At 39.8% G+C, this 18,906-nt stretch overlaps 1 protein-coding gene across 1 annotated transcript in view; it reads right to left on the bottom strand.

Moving 5' to 3' along the window:
* The window catches only part of cps1 (carbamoyl-phosphate synthase 1, mitochondrial), a 56,095-nt gene that overhangs the window by 6,431 nt on the left and 30,758 nt on the right, over positions 1-18,906 (bottom strand). The window contains exons 28-34 of the mRNA XM_080498728.1: positions 18,170-18,245; positions 16,150-16,227; positions 12,959-13,066; positions 11,226-11,315; positions 10,838-11,008; positions 5,056-5,130; positions 4,840-4,938 (exon numbers count right to left, since the gene is read on the bottom strand). Of these exons, the coding sequence (XP_080354854.1) occupies positions 4,840-4,938; positions 5,056-5,130; positions 10,838-11,008; positions 11,226-11,315; positions 12,959-13,066; positions 16,150-16,227; positions 18,170-18,245 (697 nt within the window). The remainder of the gene's footprint in view (positions 1-4,839; positions 4,939-5,055; positions 5,131-10,837; positions 11,009-11,225; positions 11,316-12,958; positions 13,067-16,149; positions 16,228-18,169; positions 18,246-18,906) is intronic.

The raw sequence follows: 18,906 nt of genomic DNA on the forward strand, positions 1-18,906 counted from the left end.
TATTGTAAATCAAATAGGCTCTCTATTGTGCACCTCAAAATGGATTGTATCGCCAAGAAAAAAATGTTGGACCGTTAGGCTGCAAGAAAATATTGTTCAGCTTGATTTCTTTATTTAAAAGCTTTGTTCAATGTTGCATCGTGCTTACTTAATTAGAAAGACACACAATTTTGAAGGCAAAATGAATGTTTCGGGGTTCAGTCTAATAAATGGGGGTCAGAGGGAGGAATGTGATATGAAGGAAGTACTGGGGATAAGCTTTGTTTTTTATATCAGTGTCTATTTACTTTCTCACTCTATTGGATGGTTTTGCCATCTGTCTTTTGGCTGCAGTCAGACAGTGGAAGAGATCTCTCACAATGTGTGTGTTTACTGTGACAACAAATAGCCAAAATGATTTCCAAGGTGATCTGGGATCCATATGACCAAAAGAGAAAAGAAAGAAAAGAAAACTAAATTAATAAACGCGTTAAAACTGTGAATGAGATATGGTACTGTGTAAAAGTTTGAAAAAAGTATGAAAAAAAGTGCTTCCATCTCATTGTGCAACACAAACTCTGAAAAATCTGAACGGCTCCACGTTTACTTTCACAGCCAAACTCAATATGAACTACTTTAACTTATCAACATTTCAAGAGGAGTTTTTTTTTCAAGAACTTTTTGATGTCTTTCCAAGAAGGATTTATGCTGATTTGGGTACATAAGTGATCACATGAAACACTGATCTTTCGTTCATTCACTTTGCATTGAGCTGAGTAATTGAAATAGAAATTATATTGGGAAAAAAAACACCTATTTTAATCTCCATCAGGTAAAATGAAGACACATCGTCCCTCCTCGAAGTGGCCAATGTCCAGTTGACCCGATTCAATTTGCTTTAAAGCTGCTCTCCTGCCTGGATAGATGGATATATGTATAGACACACTGCTATTGGTGCTGCCACTTCCTTCTGTCCTGGTGATTTTCTTTTGATTTGACTCATTTCCACACGTAAAGGACAATCTACCACTTCATGGACGATACCATTGGCTTTAGTGTACAATTGACAATGAGGTTCAGTCGTGTTTATATATTAGCAGTTTGTCTTAAAGATGACATTGTTATCAAGGTGTTTTTTTTTTATTTTTCAATTCAGTTGAGTGGAAGTGATAAATGTGTCAGTCTGCTGATGCCGGTGATGCTGATAAAGAAAACAGGGACATATTTCACAGCCACGCAGCAGTGACTTGCAAAAAGTTTTAAGTGATGCACCAAACTCGTGTTTCGGACGTGAGGAGATAGAAAAGGGTGCAGTGTTTGTTCCTCTCCCTTTTAAAAAGTTCACTAGATGTGAACTCTGTCTTTGCATCTGAAGGTTAAAGAAAATCTCTTTGACCGCACAGTAAAGTGTTATTTTAGTGCATCACTCGCACGACTGGGGCTGCGTCATGACAAACAGCCTTGTCCTGACCTGTTTTTAGCCAACTGAATGGCAGAATTTGAGGAAGAACACTGGTTAAAATCAATTACCTCGAGTCTCACAGATTTTAAGTTATGGTTATTTGCGATCATGCTGGCAAACCCAGATATTCTGTTGCCATGGATTTTATATTCAAATAACAATAGCGATAAGTTTACATAACTTAATTTCAGATTCTTTTTTGATGACATATAGGATTTTTTTTTAATGTTTGTGTTTACAGAGCAAAGCAAAACATTTTTTGAAACATGGGCAAATTGACATTTTTGAACAAGCCACAGTCATAAAGTGGCTGTCGATGTACGTACAATAATTTTTTTTTGTTGACTGCAGTTTGCAGCTTGTTTAGATGAGACTGTTATAATTTCACAGCTGCTCTGCAAGTGTATGTTTATTTTCTTTAGGCTGTACAGATATGTATTCGTAAACTCCCCATTTTGATATAGCAGCACTGCCACACGACATCATTAGTGAAAATTGTTTTGCACCACATGCACGTATTACTTTTACGCTCAACACAGTGGAAAAAGGAAACACATCTGAATTATTCAGATGTCATTTACAAAACAGTTGTGATTTTAAGAAAATATAAAAATATTGTGTTATGTGTTCATGCCGTTCCACATCATCCTGCACTGACCCACTTATTGGATTCTACTAAGCCCACTGAAAGTTCTGAAAACTCCTTTATGAGGTTTCACTGCTTATTTGCAACTGATTATGCTCAAAGTGAGTGCCCTTCAGCTTAGTGAACAATATGCATGCTAAAATGACTGCTGTCTTACAAACAGCATTGTGGTATGGTTTGATGCTCTCCGTACATTCACCAGCCTACCTCACTGACGTCCTATATAACATCCAGGTTTCCAATTTGCCACCAATTGTGACACACAGCTAGAGATTTGTACAATGAAGGTGAGCCAAATTAGGAAGACAGGATCGAAGGCTGACATTTAGAGAATGGAGAAAAAGAGAAGGCATAGGAAGAACTTGGATAAGTGAAAACAAGTCCCACTGTTATAAATATCTTAAAGTTTGCATCTTGTATATTGTTCTTCTCGGTGTACATCTCTAACCCTCATATTATTATATAAGAAATTTTTGGTGACTCACACCAGCTTTGTGCATTCAAAACAGCAACAAAGGAAACTGAAGCACAGGTTGCTGTAAAATGTTTCTCTTGATCTCGCTTCTTTTTTTTTTTTCAAGTGTTGCATGTCAACTTTCTAGGAAAGAAAGTGTAACACTGATACTACAAGAACAAGCTCAACTGCATTGAACATTTCAAAGCAGGTGCTGTATGTTGCAGGAAAATCATTAATTAGAGTGCTTTCACACCCGTGGATTTCTCCATGTGGTGGGGAAGTGTGAAAACTCCACTCCCGTTCTGCTGTGGACCTCAGCAGACGTACAGAGGCAGTCTGATGAGGTCTTCATGTGATTTCAGTCACAGGGTGGTGCATAGTGAGTCTGATGTGTAAGCAACCATATCAAGGTGAGCAAAACTACCTCCCATACTAAAGGTAAAATGGCTCTTGTCGTCTGATGAGCAATCAAAGGTATCTTGTTATGTGAGCACATGACATATGATCAAACATGGTAAAGGTGAATGCCGACAACTGCTTCACGGACATTTTGTCCAATAACATATGAATAAGTCGCCATCAACAACTCATAAAAACAGAGAAGCATAAGGTGTGTTTGGTAAACAGACACAAGTCATCATAGCAAAACTTGGTTTGACAAGGAGCACAAAGTGCTTTTGGTATTACCAGTCAGTATCAACCACTATTAGCTTGTATCTTCACACAATTGTTGTTTTTGTGATTGTCACATTTGGCCTCAGTATTGTGGTCTGTACTTTGACATGTTCTCTACCAAACAGTTGCCACTTAAGAATGTTAATCACCAACAGTACAAATGTTGAATTGGATGATTAATCTCTTAGTTGAGTCACGTTTTATATCAAACATGCCGCTGTTATGTCATTTTTTAATTAAAACCTACAATGAAAATAAGCAAATCAATTGACAAAAAAAATATTATGGAAAGTGTTAAGTTTTGAACCTTCAAGACCTAAAGAAATAAATAAAAATCCTCCCTATGCTAGTAGAGTAGAAGTAGTACATTTTTAAAGTAATAATGAAATCAAGACCCCAACAACCTGAATAGATCAATTTGTGATGCAAACATGAAGTTAAGTCACCGAGTCTCTTCCATTTATCTACCTGTTTTAGCCAATAAGTGAAAAAATATATAATTTGCTTGAAAATATGACTGCCTGTTATCTCCACTGCAACGCACTTTAAAATGTTTAAGTTTTGGAAGTTTGATAGCAAACCGAGTAATCAATAGTCAAGTTATGGCTGGGAAATGAAATAACAGTTTGAAAAATTCTGCATCAAGACAGTAGAAAAAGGACCCTGAGAAGTAAGTAAATAGAAAACATGCAGCTAACAAACAGACCAGAATTTCACATCTGTGTGACACAAAGTGAAGGAGAGTGAGCTGGACGGAGAGAAGCAAAATATTAGGATTGCTCAGTAAGTGCTGTTTGGATATAAATAAAACACACAGCTGTGTGTGTATGTTTGACATTAGTAAAGTTTGCACACCTTCTGCAGAATACTGATGAAGAATTCACATCAGTAACACTGCATCATGCAAACAGTGTAGTACGCATGGGTCCCCCACATGAATACATTTCAGTCCCGCCTCTGTGACAGGGTAGAGGGCTGCCTTCAGGCTACAAGTCTTTTTTTCCCTACACTTACTCACAAGACAAATCATCAAATACACTCCTTTTTTTTATTCCCCCTACTACAATGTTTCTTTAAACTAATAGAAGTAAAAGTCATCAGTGCTCGTGTGCTGTGGATCTGTCGGCCTCAAGTGTTGCCGTTCGTCAGCCGTGTTACAGTGCGTATGTAACCTCAGGCACTTGCCTTGAAGTGGACCTGTTCCCCAAGAGCACCAATTACACAGCGAGTGTTGTGAGTGCTTTGTTCAAGCTGCATTAGTCAAACTCGCAGTTTGGCAACTCAGGGCAGTGGCAAGACTTAATTACCAAAAATCATGTAATGTGGTGTTAGGAGACAGTTAAGTGTGGGGGCTTGTGTTTGGCTCTCTTCTGGAGTCCTGGAGGTATTATCAGTCCTGCAGCTGCATTCCAACCTCGTCGAATCACTCAAAACTATGACTTTTTCAGAGTCACGTGTGATTTGCTGCGGAACTAACCGAGGGGTAGCAGGTTGGTAGTGCAAGATGCTGATTGGGCCACCTGTTCAATGGGCACCTCGCATTTGATGTTTGGAGGGCAGGACACACCAAGTAAAACAGAAACAGGAGGTGAGTGGACCTCCAGATGGCCGTACTCTTACCTGAATCCCAATCAGGATGCCCTTCTGTGGCAGCTTAAAGCCTGTGGAGAGCATCGCCTTCAGGAAGGCTGAATAAATATTTGGTCCAAAACACGCTACCTGCAATCAAGCACATCCACGCACTGTCATGAGAGAATGTCTCACTACCAGACGAGACAAGTGTCCAAGTAATATTCTTCGTGGTATTATTGGTTGTCTGATGTATGAGGGGATTACTTCTCCTGTTGAAGCCATCTCGCAGCGCAGCACAGGGTCTGCGTCTCTCAGCCGAGGCCAGGAGAACATGGGAGCCTGATGAAAGAGGGGGGGGAAAAAAGAGTGAGTGTGGTTTTGACAAGAGTGTTTCAATTAATAGGCTGTCACTGAATGTGAGCTACTGTTGAAACCTAATCACTTGTTTTGAAATCTTTCCTTGCTTAGCTGTAACCATCTGCCAATACACTCAGCATTATTTGATCTGTGGGATCAGTTTACTTCTTCTTAGACTTTGGCCACGATGTAACTGTGTAAATACAAACCCATGTTGTGGGATCATGGTGAAAGAATATATTTTGCAACAGATAAAGTGTTGAAACTCATTAATACCATTTTAAAACAAAGTAGAAAGAACTGAAAATGCAGTATAAAGTGCTTGAGGAGTTCATGACACTGCTGCCACCTACAGGTGAGTGAAAGCTATATTTCATTATTTCACCTGAAATAAACCATTGGTGGCTACAGAATTAATGAGTAGAACATGAAGAATTTGTTTAAGGATTAAATTGTTTCTAGTTTCTTTCAAGCAAAATATGTCTGCATTCACTGTGTGACATATGGTTTCATTAGAGAAAAGAGGGAGTGGAATGGTAACGCAGAACCGTATGGAGATTATTGCTACAACTGCTGGTGGAGACAGACTGAATTAGGAAATTTCTAAAGAAAGACGGCTTTCCGAACTGCAGGCCACCAGTCCCCTTGCTGTCATGTTTGGCACGCCGTCTCCACACTGAGAAGAAGGGTAAAAGAAAGCAGGTGGTCTGAGTGATAGAGCAACACCGTGGTAAGCCAGTAAAAGAGCGAGAGCGTGGAGAAGGTAGAAAATGAAAGAACAAAGAGCGAAAGTAAAAACCACCAAAACTTGGAACATTAAAAAAAACAAAGCTGGGAGTGAATAGTAAGGAATAAAATGAGGGAACAATTAAAAAAGAAAATGGAAATGGTAAAAAGTACAGGGGAATGGAATACACATGATAAGAGGAAGGGAAAGATAAAATTACAGGAACCACAGGCGGCAGAGGGAGAGGAAGATGATTAAAAAGAGGGACTAAAGCAGACGACAGTATCTCTTTGTTATTGTTTCATAGAGAAATTAAAAATAGTGCAGAACGGTGTGGGAAGCCATTTTTATTTTTTCCATTAGAAAGCAGACAGGCCTCCATTACCTTGAAGAGAACAAGAGGTGGTTTAAGCCTGTGTGTGGTTTACACACACACACACACACACACACACACACACACACACACACACACACACACACACACACACACACACACACACACACACACACACACACACACACACACACACACACACACACACACACACACACACACACACACACACACACACACACACACACACACAGAGAGAGAGAGAGAGAGAGAGGCCACTGGGGGGGATTCATCCTTGAAGCGGCTATCTAATCAGCGAACATAATGTTAGCATACTAATGTAAGAAGGGGCGAAGAGCGGGGAATACAGACAGGGAATGAGCATCGCTTATCGTGCCTTTTTCAAAGAGTCGGAGAAAGACAGGGAAGTGTGCAGAGATAAAAATGACCAAATGTAACCAAGACAGACTCAGAGGAAGAGGAACGTTTATGGAGAGTGAATGACAAAAAGAGGAAACTTTTAATCAGTGCTACAAATACACAAGTGGCACAAAAGCTTTCGGGTTTTAGTACAACCAGAGCAGATCATTTGTGCACGATCAAATTAAACCACAACAAGTAATTTTACCCAAAACAAAGCTGAATCAAATCCAGAAAATCCCTCTTCTTCAGTACTGAGACTTAGATTGAATGAATTGAAGTTGAAAAACAGGCACAGACAAGAGTGGAAAAGGAGAGAAGCAGTCAGAAAAAGTAATCACCAACACCTGCAGAGATTCAGCTGTTCTGAATATGAGAATGTGAACTAAAGCCTAAACAGTTACGGAGGAAAAAGAAAAGAGCGATCAGATATAACAGCCTGCCCTTCAATCGCAGTGCTGTATCTGTCGGACAGAATGAGACTGTGACAATAATCAAAACACCCCACCAATGCGGACTGACCACCTACTCCTGAGAGACAGGAGTATCATGCGCCGCCACAACTACATCAACAATGTTATCTGAGAGCAGCAGCCCAATTCCTGTCGAAAAGAAATGGATATTGTAAGATGTATTGAAAACCACAGTTGCTCGATAGGAATGTTGATGGAGGAGTGTACAGTCCACTGCATGAATAGCTATATAATCACAGTGAAATGGAAATCAGCAATTACACGTGTACTCGTGGGGTTTTGAAACTGGTCTTCTCATGCACTTTGCCAACGATGCAGAATAACATTTAAAGGTATGCCAGAAAGATGCTTAAACAACTCTTTTTATAATTTTTTTTCCCCTGTGGATTTTCATAATTACTAAAGTAATACTATACATTTTTTTTTCATTCTTAAGTTGCTTAATGTCCCAGTGCTGGTTGGTTGTTCTGGTTCAAGATATGGAGTTAGTGCTCAATGGTTTTCAATAATCAGATACTGTTCACAAATCTGTTTAAATCTGTGAGTGAGTACTTCTCCTTTGCCGAGATAATCCATCTCATCTCACAGGTGTGGCATATTAAGATGCTGATTAGACAGCATGATCATTGCACGGGTGTGCCTTAGGATGGCCACAATAAACTTCACAATAGGCTTTACAGCAGATGAGTTTAATATTGTGGACTTGCGTCATGGTCACTGCCACATGACGGCTGCTAAATAATGCAGAGATATATAACAACTGAATGACATTGAATGCCACACCATGGTTTAAAACTCATGTCCGACACATATGCGCCAATTTAATAAAATCATAGCGACGACGATGGGGGTGGGGGGGGTAGGCCTGCATCTCCTAGTGTGTCAGTGTGTTCTGTTCAGTTGGAAACAGGTCCAGTTGGCTCTTTGAGTGTTTAAGGTTGTCGACCCCTGATCAAGAACACTGGTCCCAAGCATTAAACGTTGTTGTTGTTGTTTTTTTTTCCCTCTCAGAGAATCCTCAACTCCCATCGACAAAATGGCAGAGGTTACAGGGTTAATCAACAAGACCTCGTCAGACTGTAATATTTACAGTTAGATTTCATACTCGGTCCCTGGGATCACGAGGTGTTTAATTCAGAAGCAGCCATGTTGTGTTCACGAGGGGCAAAACAGTTGGATAAAAAAGTTGGACACAACCCCTCAACAAACGACATAAAAACCACTGTATGAACTTATATCTCCTCAAATGTTGTTCCCATGCTCTTCCTCCCCTTAAGTGTCATAAACACAGCAGTGCTATTGTTCCTGTGAGTTCATATATGGAGATAGAAAGTACACAACAGGGACTTGTTAGTGAAAAGAAAAAATATTGCTTCAAATGAGGAGGTGTCAGAAGAGAGAAAACAGGCAGCAAAACTGAGTCTATGAGAGAACAAGATAAATGAAGATGGTCTCCCAGGGTGGCAATGACTTGTGGTTTCAATGATACAGTGAGGCTGGCAGCAAGGAGAGAGGACATATTGATCAAAAACACTTCAGGCTATTGAGGCTGGATAATGGTTTCAGACACCGAGTGCTTACAGTATGTTGTGGCAACAATAAAAAAAAAAAATGAACAGGCAGAAAAAAATTTGCACCACTCTGTTAAACAACTCTTGTGCTTGGTAGAAGGGTTTTCCAGTAAGGGTCCATATCCATCCGGAGGTGTGAAGTCTGTATCATACAACCCAAGTAAACTCTGGAAGTCTTTAAAGCATGGCGCCCGGAGAATTCACAGCTCTGATTAATATTCCTCACCACTGTGCAGAGTCGAAATTGAAAACTTTAGGTGGCGGGGAAGAGTGGGGGATTATACCTGCATGATTGGCTCCAAACTACAACCATTGTTACAGCCGCTCTGTTGTAATTAGAGAGAGAAATTACTTTGGAAAAAATAGCTTTTGAACAGCTGGCGACACATAAACTCTCTCATACCCAATCTCAGAAGTAAGCCTCCCAGTTGGTATGAGAAAGCTACCTGCTACTCCCCCGCATCACGCCTAGGTGGAGGGATGAAGCAGTAATAGCCGTCTTTGTTATGTGATCCAATGGAAGCTGTATTCGTGGAAGCAACAGTACCTATTAAGATATCATACATGTAGTGCTTTTAACACAGAAATTAATTCTTCAACCCTACTAAATAATACATCAGGCCTTTAGAAGTTCTGAGAAATAGTTGTGAGGAGACATTAAGGGAAGTTAAACGTCATTTTCACCCAAGACACAGGCATTACCTTTCAAGTCACTATTAATTATGGTTTGATAAGAAGTAGAGGGCTGCTACAAAGACAGTGCAACAAAGACCTGACGCGAAGCGAGAAAGGACAAAAGCTGCACAGTCCTTGCAGGGATACAAGAACACGCCCACCATATTGCAAAGCACAGAGCATCAAATGTTAGGTAGAGCAGCGTGTTAGTGTCTAATTCTCTGAACAGGACTGTTATTTATAATTACTATTATAGACTGTAATGCATCACTAGAAGACAATACATCAGCCATTACACGTGTGTCATTCTGTTTAGGTCAGTACCATATACAACAGTGATTGTGACCCAGAAGACTTGCAGAGCTCAGAACTACATTCGCTTATTGGACCAGGTAAGCCAGCCTTTGCTCCCTATGTTCATCTTTGAGCCTTGGCCTTCTTAGACCTGGTAAGTTCAAGGCTTCTGTTCCTTGGAGCGTTTATGGTCACAACAGCACAAAAACTTCCCTCAAAAAACAAAACAAAAAAAAGCAACGTCAAAACATACTCTTTAAGATACAGAAAAGCTACACCTAAAGGTTTTAATGGAGCCAGCTGCAAGGGGAAAAAAAGCTGCAGTTTGATCCTCAATAACAGCACATGGACCTTTGTTTTAAAGAACTAATATAATTATAGTAGAGAACTGTTCCATGTGCACTGAGCACAGGATCACAAGGTCACAACTCGAGAGACACTTGATAAACACTTCAGGCTGATTGTAGGAAGCAGTGGGGCTCACCACTCAAGCAAAGGAGCTGAAAACATGAGCCACCTGCCTCTTCGCAGGGATACTTGACGACCAGCTGCAGCTTTGCCTGACCAAAGGAAAATTTAGGGTAGACACTCGAGCTGACCACTTGGGTCCCGTTTTGGCTGGCCGTCGGATCAGCTCTGTGGCCCCCCCCCCGATTACATCAGAGCGGTACTTGTCCTGCTCAAATGTCCGTCTGGTACGAAAAAGGAGTGGCAACTGTGACATTATTAAAAATCCAAGCTGAACTAGTAGCATACACAAGTGAATGGGCAGCGTCTTAGCAGCGTCATCGGAGGATCATTGGGATATCCTTCGGCGTAAACACTATGGATTGGTTTCACTTCAGACGTGTTTACTCACTGTGGTGCTCAAACTGCTTTAAGACAGCTTCTTGAGTATCAAACATAAAAGTGATCAGATTAGATCAAACAATCTCTGGATTATGGTTTTGTTTTTTTACCAACTTTCTTCTCAAAAATGCAACAATCATTCAGCAAAATAATTTCACTGGGAATTAAATTGTAAATCGTGCTGGCATTCAAGCCATAAATTAGAAGTCAATCTTTTTGGAGGTATTTATCTTCATGTATTCTTTTATATGTCTACCAACCTACTTGCTCTGTTGTCAAAACTCTTATTTGTGAATGACGCAAATGCCTTTCTTTTTTTCCAGCCATTAACAGTTTGTCTTCTTACCTTGATTCCTACGTAGTCTATAGGTATGATGGGCTTCTCAAGGGAGGGCAGACTGGCCTCATTCAAAGGCTCGCCCACCATCACTTTGGTTGCCACGTTGATAAAGTCCACACCAATCGTTTTGGACACAAATGGGAAGGAGCGCGACGCCCGCAGATTGCACTCAATCACCTACAGCAACACAGACAACCCATAGTGTTATATAAAAAGAAACGGCACATTTTCCGGGGTAGAGTCATTAAATTTAGTCTAATTTAAAAAAAAAAAAAATGAAGTGTGCTATAGCTGTAACATCCAAACTGAAGGCAACATGGATCAATGAATAAAATGAGATGTCAATCGATGTCAATCCTTCATTCAGTCATACCTGGAAAAAAATATTACCTACCATGACATCATTGCCTTTTACCAGAAACTGAGTGTTGAAGGGGCCAGAAATTTCAAATGCGTGGGCAATTTTCCGGGTGGCTATTTTAACCTTAAAGCAAAAAGAAAAGAACAAAGAAATATTAATTATGAGGCCACATTGGCCCTCTATCATTATGGCAATACTAAAATCAACTCTGATGAAAAGTTCACAGTTAAAGTTATTCTGCTTGATTACCAAGAAATATCGATTACAGTGTTCTGTAACAAATATGGTTGAAAGACTGAGCATGTTTTTCTCAGACACTATTCCTCCTGGCTTTACTCCTTAATGACCGAAGAATACTTCTTGTAGTTTATTGACAGCATTCCAATGAAGATTTGATCCATAAGTGTCTCACCTGACTGCACCATAATTTTGATTAAAAAATTATCAAATCAAATTAGACAATTGATCTGACTGATTAGAACTTGAATGATATTAATATGTGATTTCCATAATTATAAAATTTGGACACAGGCACCGTGCAGAAAAGGACCCAGAGTGAATGCAAACGTATGCAGACATTAACATGAGGAGTTAGTTTTTGCGGCTGGAACTGCCAGGATTTCCAAAAGTAATGAGTAGAAAATGTTCGTTAACCCAAGGAGGAGTGTGGAACTGATTATTATCTGTGGCCGCGGCCATGGGTTTCACCAAGATGTTGGCGAATAGTTTGTGCTCAGAAACTGCAGCAATAAACAGCTGTTTTAGAAAAGACAACCCACAGTTAATGTGTGTGCCAGGCTCTTTAAATAACACTGTGGAGGTTTATCAAGCTCTACGAATTGGGGTTTCTGTTTGAGGAGCCGACAGATTGCCATCAATGGGAAATACTTCCTGTTGTTAAAACGAGAATGTTGTGATGAGATAAACAAATGGACATTCAGAGTTCCTGTGAGTGATCCTGCGAGGCTGATCAATAATGGTGATTAAATCCTGCACTGAAACCGTTTACAGGAGATGAGGCTCCACCTGCAAACACTTCTGTCACATCTCTCAGCAGTTTGTGCAGGGATGTTTTACATCGGGCACATATCGAGCATCTGGTTTAACAAAAGGAGGATTTCTTCCTCTCGATGTGAAAGTTCTGTACTAAAAACTATCACTAATACCGAGGGCTGGCTCTGAAATATGTGCCTGGAATGTTAAAAACCCAGAGCCGAGATATCAAACAGAATATAAAGATAGAGATCCAAGACAGCGACGTGTTTGTCATAGAAATCTTTCTGCAAGTGGGCGCTATTATAATGTTAAAGTGATATACTATGACATTGTTAGAACTCGTTTCCAGTTACAAGCAGTTCCTCAACTGCTGGTAAACAATAAACAGCTCCTAGGACAGTGTATTGCAGTGTAAATTATTATTGTGACCAAGTCTGAGGATAAGAGTCAGAATGACTTTATCTGCAGTCCATCAGATTTTAGTGAGAATATTCATTGATGTTTATATTTGGCTTTCTCACAAATTAAAACACATGTTTCCATTTGGATTGTAACTGCATAACTTTACATTCATCTATGCAGTAGAAGAGCAGTCAACATGTGTTTTGAGCATCGACATTTTTTTTGTGAGAGTACAACTCCCCTGTCTTTGTATCCTCAAGCCGAGGGGATGAAGTGTGATGTCGACAGCCACATCTGTGAAGCAGTACTGTGCTGTGGCGGCGAACTGATAAGTAACTTGTGTGAATGTTTAAAGTGACTTCACCGACCTTCTCCAGCGCCCCCTGGCTAATGGTCTGGGTGGGCAGAATTAGGGTGGCATCTCCTGAGTGCACCCCAGCATCCTCGACATGCTCCGTTATGGCATGGACCAGAACCTGGACGGACACAAGGTGATTATCACACACACACAGAGAATTCGCAGGCAGGGCACAGCTCCGATAGGCGACAGAGATGACTTGCCCAAGGCGATCTGTCTTTTCACAGCCTTGGTCTGTTGACCGAGAGAAAGTCTCAGACTCCGAGGCAAACGGCCTCCAGACTTGACACGTTGATACCAACACTGTCTCACAGTGAACAATTGTGTACGGAAATGTAGAGTCAACATACGGCACGGCAGTGCCAGCAGGTGCTGGATTTTGCACTCGGAGGAATTAAATATATCCAGAGACAGAAGCTTTGTATTTGTTAATGAATCCCGTAGGAAACAATTGGCTGTGTATAAGCAGTGCCATAAGAGTGAGTTCTAACATTTCACCCGAAGGAAAGGAGATCGGTATCTCCACGCAGCTTTACGCAAGTCTATGACTGAAAATGAGTCGCCATGTCATTAGCTCACTTAAACTGCTGCTAACCACAGCATTTATTAGCCCTCTTCAGATACAGCTGGTAATTAATACGCATTATCTCTGACTTTTTCACTCTCCAACACACACACGCATGCACGCACGCACGCACGCACGCACGCACACGAAGCCTTTTTGGTATTCAATGAATGGGCGGCTTGTTAATGTGATACTGAAGATAAAGGAGGACCCGTGTTCAGAAAGGACAGGCTGAGAAAATCTACAGTGCAACTGGATAGTACACTTTTAAATTGACACCCTTGAAATGACTCTCACAATCTAAACACTAAGAAAAATATTGAAGTGGTGCAACTTACACTGAAATTTGGAGAAATATGTCACTCACTGTCAAGTGACTTGTTGTAAATTGTGGGTTCAAAGTCATTGTGTGTCAGGGATATTTTAGGATCAATTTCAAATTAGAACTTATATGACATCCAGTGTATATGTTTGCTTTGTTTGTCTGTTCAAGATATCTTGAACAGTTTATTTAGATTTGACACACACTTTCCATCTCAGTCAAAAATGACCTAATAACTAGAATATTTGTCTTTTTTTCAGCCATCTTTACCAACATGAACATGGGAGTTTTTTCTTCACAGTAATTACAGCTCAAACTGCTCACTTACTTCCACTTCACACCTATCTGGACATTGTTATACACATGGCACAGAAATTAATTCGGCAGCACACTGCTCTTTTCACATTTATAGATATAGAGAGTTTTTGGCCTTCTGAATAAATAATACAGCCAAAACCACCTCAGTGCATCACAGTATGCATCTTGTTCATTTCTACATTATTAACTAGTAAATAAAGCAACAAAGTAATAAGCGACAATCCCACCTTAAAGCTCAGCTGGAGAGCAGCCTTCTCAAATCATTCAACTTTTGTACTTTCATTAGTACTGCACTCATAATCTCTTGATCAACCCGTATTTCAAATCCCAATTCAGTCAGTTCAAAGGACAATATTTTTACATTTCATTATCTTGTCTTTTACTATTGGTTTTATTTAAACAAGATCTACTATCTTGGCGACGCTTTAAAGTTACTGAGAGTTCAGTTTAAATGTAATAAATAAATAAAGGGGATACATTGTTTGTGATGATACAAAAAACATAAGATTTTGTAGATGTTTTTAAAAATGTAAGACTAATGCGCCCAATAAATCTTCCATTAAAACATTCTTGACTTTGGTGGTACACACATCATACAGCTATAAACTTCCAACTGGCAGCCTACAATAACCTCTAGCTTCCAGAATATTGCTAAACTCAGAAATGGAATATTTCTTTGTTAAACCTTTGCCCCCCCCACCCCTCAAAAATGATTAAAAAAATATTTAGTTTATTTAATGTGCTCATTTTACCTGGAGTCAATACTCAAACATTTCATAGTTTTGTAATATGCAATCATGCATAACAGTTATCATCGTAAACAAGAGCATGACAAGCAAAGGAGCAAGCATTGCATATGAGCAGATCAAAGTATCAGGCCTCTGCTGTTGGAAATGTTTCCCTTCCTATCAAATTAAACAAAGTGAGAAAGAAAATCATAAGATCTTTTAAACTTCAGATATGATAGCTCTCTGGCTTATATAATCTCCCAAACACAAGCCACACTTGTTCAGATTAATTTCAGTTAATAGTTCCGCTTACATGGGATTACTGAGCTTTACCAGCACCATATTTCTCTTCTTTTCGCCTTGTGTCTCAGATAACCTTCTTTAGCAACACCAACAGTTTTATTGTAAATAAGATCCCCATGTAAACATTTGCAAAAGTTGGTATTGAATGAGGATTATTCAGTCAGCGGCACCTTTCTGCATCATCTTTTTGCTTGAGGCTTTGAGAACTCCATTATCATTATGAAATCTATTTGAAAATCGTTTCACTCGACAGTACACTCCAAAAACTGCGACATGTAGTACTGACAAGCCTAAAGTGCTATCACCCCCTAGTAGTTTTCACAGGTAGCAATAATCTGTTAGCATTGACAATATTTGAAAAATATGAATACATTTTTTGAACAAGAATCATTTCAATATTTCTTAAACTGATATGATCTAAGAAAGAAAGAAAAAAAAAACATTTATCACTTCCACTTTGCTGTATTTTACCTTTAATGTATTCCTTTCTGCCCATCAGATCTCTATCCCCTACCCCCCCCCCCCCGCAGTTAAGATAAATGAGATTACTTCCACTTTATTCTTCCACTGGGCTCAATATCTGTCCTTCCTCTCTGTTTAAACTAAAAAATAATGGACTGAATAATGCCAAGCTTCAAAGATGAATAACAATGACACTATTATAAATAGAAATATAGTCAAACAGGATGTCAGCAGAAATAAAAAAAAAAAGGGGGACAAATAATGTTTTCTGGTCTCTTGTGTAGTGGAACATTATGTTACATTATGTAGACGCGCTACACTGTTACAGGAGGTTATATTTCTAATGAAACCACAATATTTATTTTCTGTTCTGCTGTGTTACGTGATTATTGCAGGCGGAGTATAATAAGTCTGGTCCGTGCCATGCATTTAGCTGCCTGCACAGGGGATGACACGTTCATGCTGATACTGAGAAATACAGTGTAGCTGGAAATAGAGATTACCCTGCCATCTTTGGCCACTGCGTCCACCTCCACCTCCCTGGCACCACGGATAAACTTGGTAATGACCACTGGATGCTCCTGGAGAAGAAATGGCAGATTTCATGAACATTATTTCACCATGTTGGATTCCTCCTTCAGCACACTGAAACATAAAAAAACAAAAAAAAACAAACAAGCAAATGTCAAAAGGTTAACTTTCTGTTTTTGTGAACCTGTGACCCAGTGTTTCTCTAATCACACATTTGGCTTTCATAAAGCACAATGGTAAGTCTGTTTTCACTATATTTTTGGTATTTATTATAGTTGGTATGAAGGAATGACCAATGGAAATGACCATAGCTCCCACACCATGAAGCCAAAATATCTGGAGGAAAAAAAAAATGCATCCTGCCAAAATGACATCTGGACATGAGCCAGAATTCATTATCATAATATTTTTCTTCCCAGTAGTTTGTGCTAGTTTTATTTAATTAAACCCCACAGATGTCTGTTTAGGACAGTAAGAGCCCAAGTCAGGGACCGGGGTCCACTTCGGAGTGGCTATGCTCTAGGATTGTCAAAACTAGATTTGGAGATCACAAATCCAGCATAAACCTTGAAAACTGCTCATTACTTTCATTCTGAACGTTCAGGTTTCTGTATGTTTGTCATGTTTTGGTAACTCAGGAATCAGATTAGGAGTCCATAACTCAGGTTTGCAGATGTGTTCGCTGGATGTTTCCCTACTACACACACAGTGGTCTACTCAAAACAATTTTCTTGGTTTTCAGCTGCATTATATTCCCTCACAAGCCCAGTTTTCTTTCTTTTTTTTTGCTGAAAACATCTGCCCGCTATCATTAAAAAAAAGCTTCTATTACAGCAGCACCAGCAAACCAAAACAATAAAGATGTTGGCCAGCAAGCTCAACAATTAAGCTGAAACTCATAACACAGGTAATTGAAACCAAGAGCTTTGGGTGATGATATTCTTTAATCGAATCTTTTCAAGCATCTTTTTTCACATGTTTGCATTGTTTTCATACTCTCATGTGATGCATTCATTTTCAGTTTCACTTTTCTCGTTTGAATTCTTTTCCAGCTCAAACCTGAGCGAAAGCACTAAGTATCCACTGCAGTTTGTTTCTTGAGCCAAATCTAACTTAACCTGTAATACTGTTTAAGATAACATCAATGACAGAATAAAAGCAAGTAAAAGTTAGACTGCTGTAGTGCAGACCCGAAGAAGCTTCTCCTATGATGTGATGTATTATGGGCAGACAGCTAAAAATTTACTGTGGAAAGACATCAGATATTATTTCTGAAACATTAACTTCATGGCATTGTGTTGAATCAAATCCCTTCTACAAGTTTCTAGTACCCTAGTGGGTTTAACTATAGCTGTGCACTGATGTATGTGCTTTCAACTTCTATCAAATAGTATTCTTGTATCTCTAAAGAAAATGTGACTAAAGCTGAACGGATTACGTCAGTGATGGAGTCATTTTTGAATGGAATTACTTCAAAGCTGTTGAAATTCAAGAAGGGAGACAAATGAAGAGGAAACAACTGTAGTTAAAATGCAAGGAAACAAATTATAGATGTATGTGTACACTGAGCTATAGTATATGCAGTTTCATCTCTAGGGGAGTGTACAACCTGACAGTGTGGAATATGTCAAAGTTTATCTTTACGTACACTGACGTTTACAGTATCTTTTGGACACTGTTGTACACTCCAGGCTTTTTTGGGTGATATACGAGATGGAGGCATTAAGTGGCGTGAGGATTTCAGTTTAAGCAGACTTGTGCACCAAATACTAGAACGCAGTTTTGCCAGTAGGCAGTATTTGTCGCACAGAAGTAGATAGAAGCAGTGTGTGCGTGTGAACGAGAGCTCGAAAGAGGTCATCTGGTGTAACATGCTAATTCCGTTTAGCTCAAGGCAGTGGAAAGATGAAAAGTGAAGGTGAGTCATTAGCAACAAGCGACATGGCAGTTTGTCTTTCTCCCATGTGCACATAAAGTTCAGACTGATCTCACCTGGGACACCTGGGTGGCCTCCTCCAAGAAACGTTTCATCTCCTCTTCGCCGTATGCAACGTTCATGGCAGAGCCACTGGTGAGAGGCAGAGGAGGAGAGAAAAAAGTGTTTTGAGAGGAAGGAAGGCAAGCAAACGGGGGAACATACAAGCTTCAAATGATTGTTCAAAACACTCATTATCCCTCTATTGCGTCACCATTACCATCGGGAACAAGGTCTGGAAACAGTCAAAATGAGGAAAGAAAGAGAGGAAGAGGGAGAACAGCAACTATTTAGGTCGAAAAGCACTCCGGGCTCCTGAAAACGAGTTCAGAACTCCATCATTAAAAAAACAACGGATTTAGGCTAGTTTTGTTGTGGTGTTGTTTTTGATTTGAGACTGCTGGCTGGGCTATCCTCCTGTTGGAAGGGAAGGAGTTGAAGGAAAGAGGACAGAGAAAGGCCACCGGCTCGGGTCAAAGCTTTATTGCTTAGCCGTCTGTAGCTCAGAGGCAGACATATGGCCAAAGCCCAGATGAATACTGACCCCTCGTTTGGGTACCAGCAACAGACGCTGCACATTGCATATCAATCAAGGCACATCACTGACTCACGTGCCACTTGGTTTTTACATCGCTGTGCTCTCAATTCTCTAATGTTTTTACAACAGTTATGATACTTATCAATAACAGCATAACCATCTAGTATTGATTGTAGGGTCTGAAATAAAGAGCTTTAATTGCAGTTTGCAGTAATA

This window comes from Blennius ocellaris, assembly GCF_963422515.1.
Source record: "Blennius ocellaris genome assembly, chromosome: 6".
NCBI lineage: Eukaryota > Metazoa > Chordata > Actinopteri > Blenniiformes > Blenniidae > Blennius > Blennius ocellaris.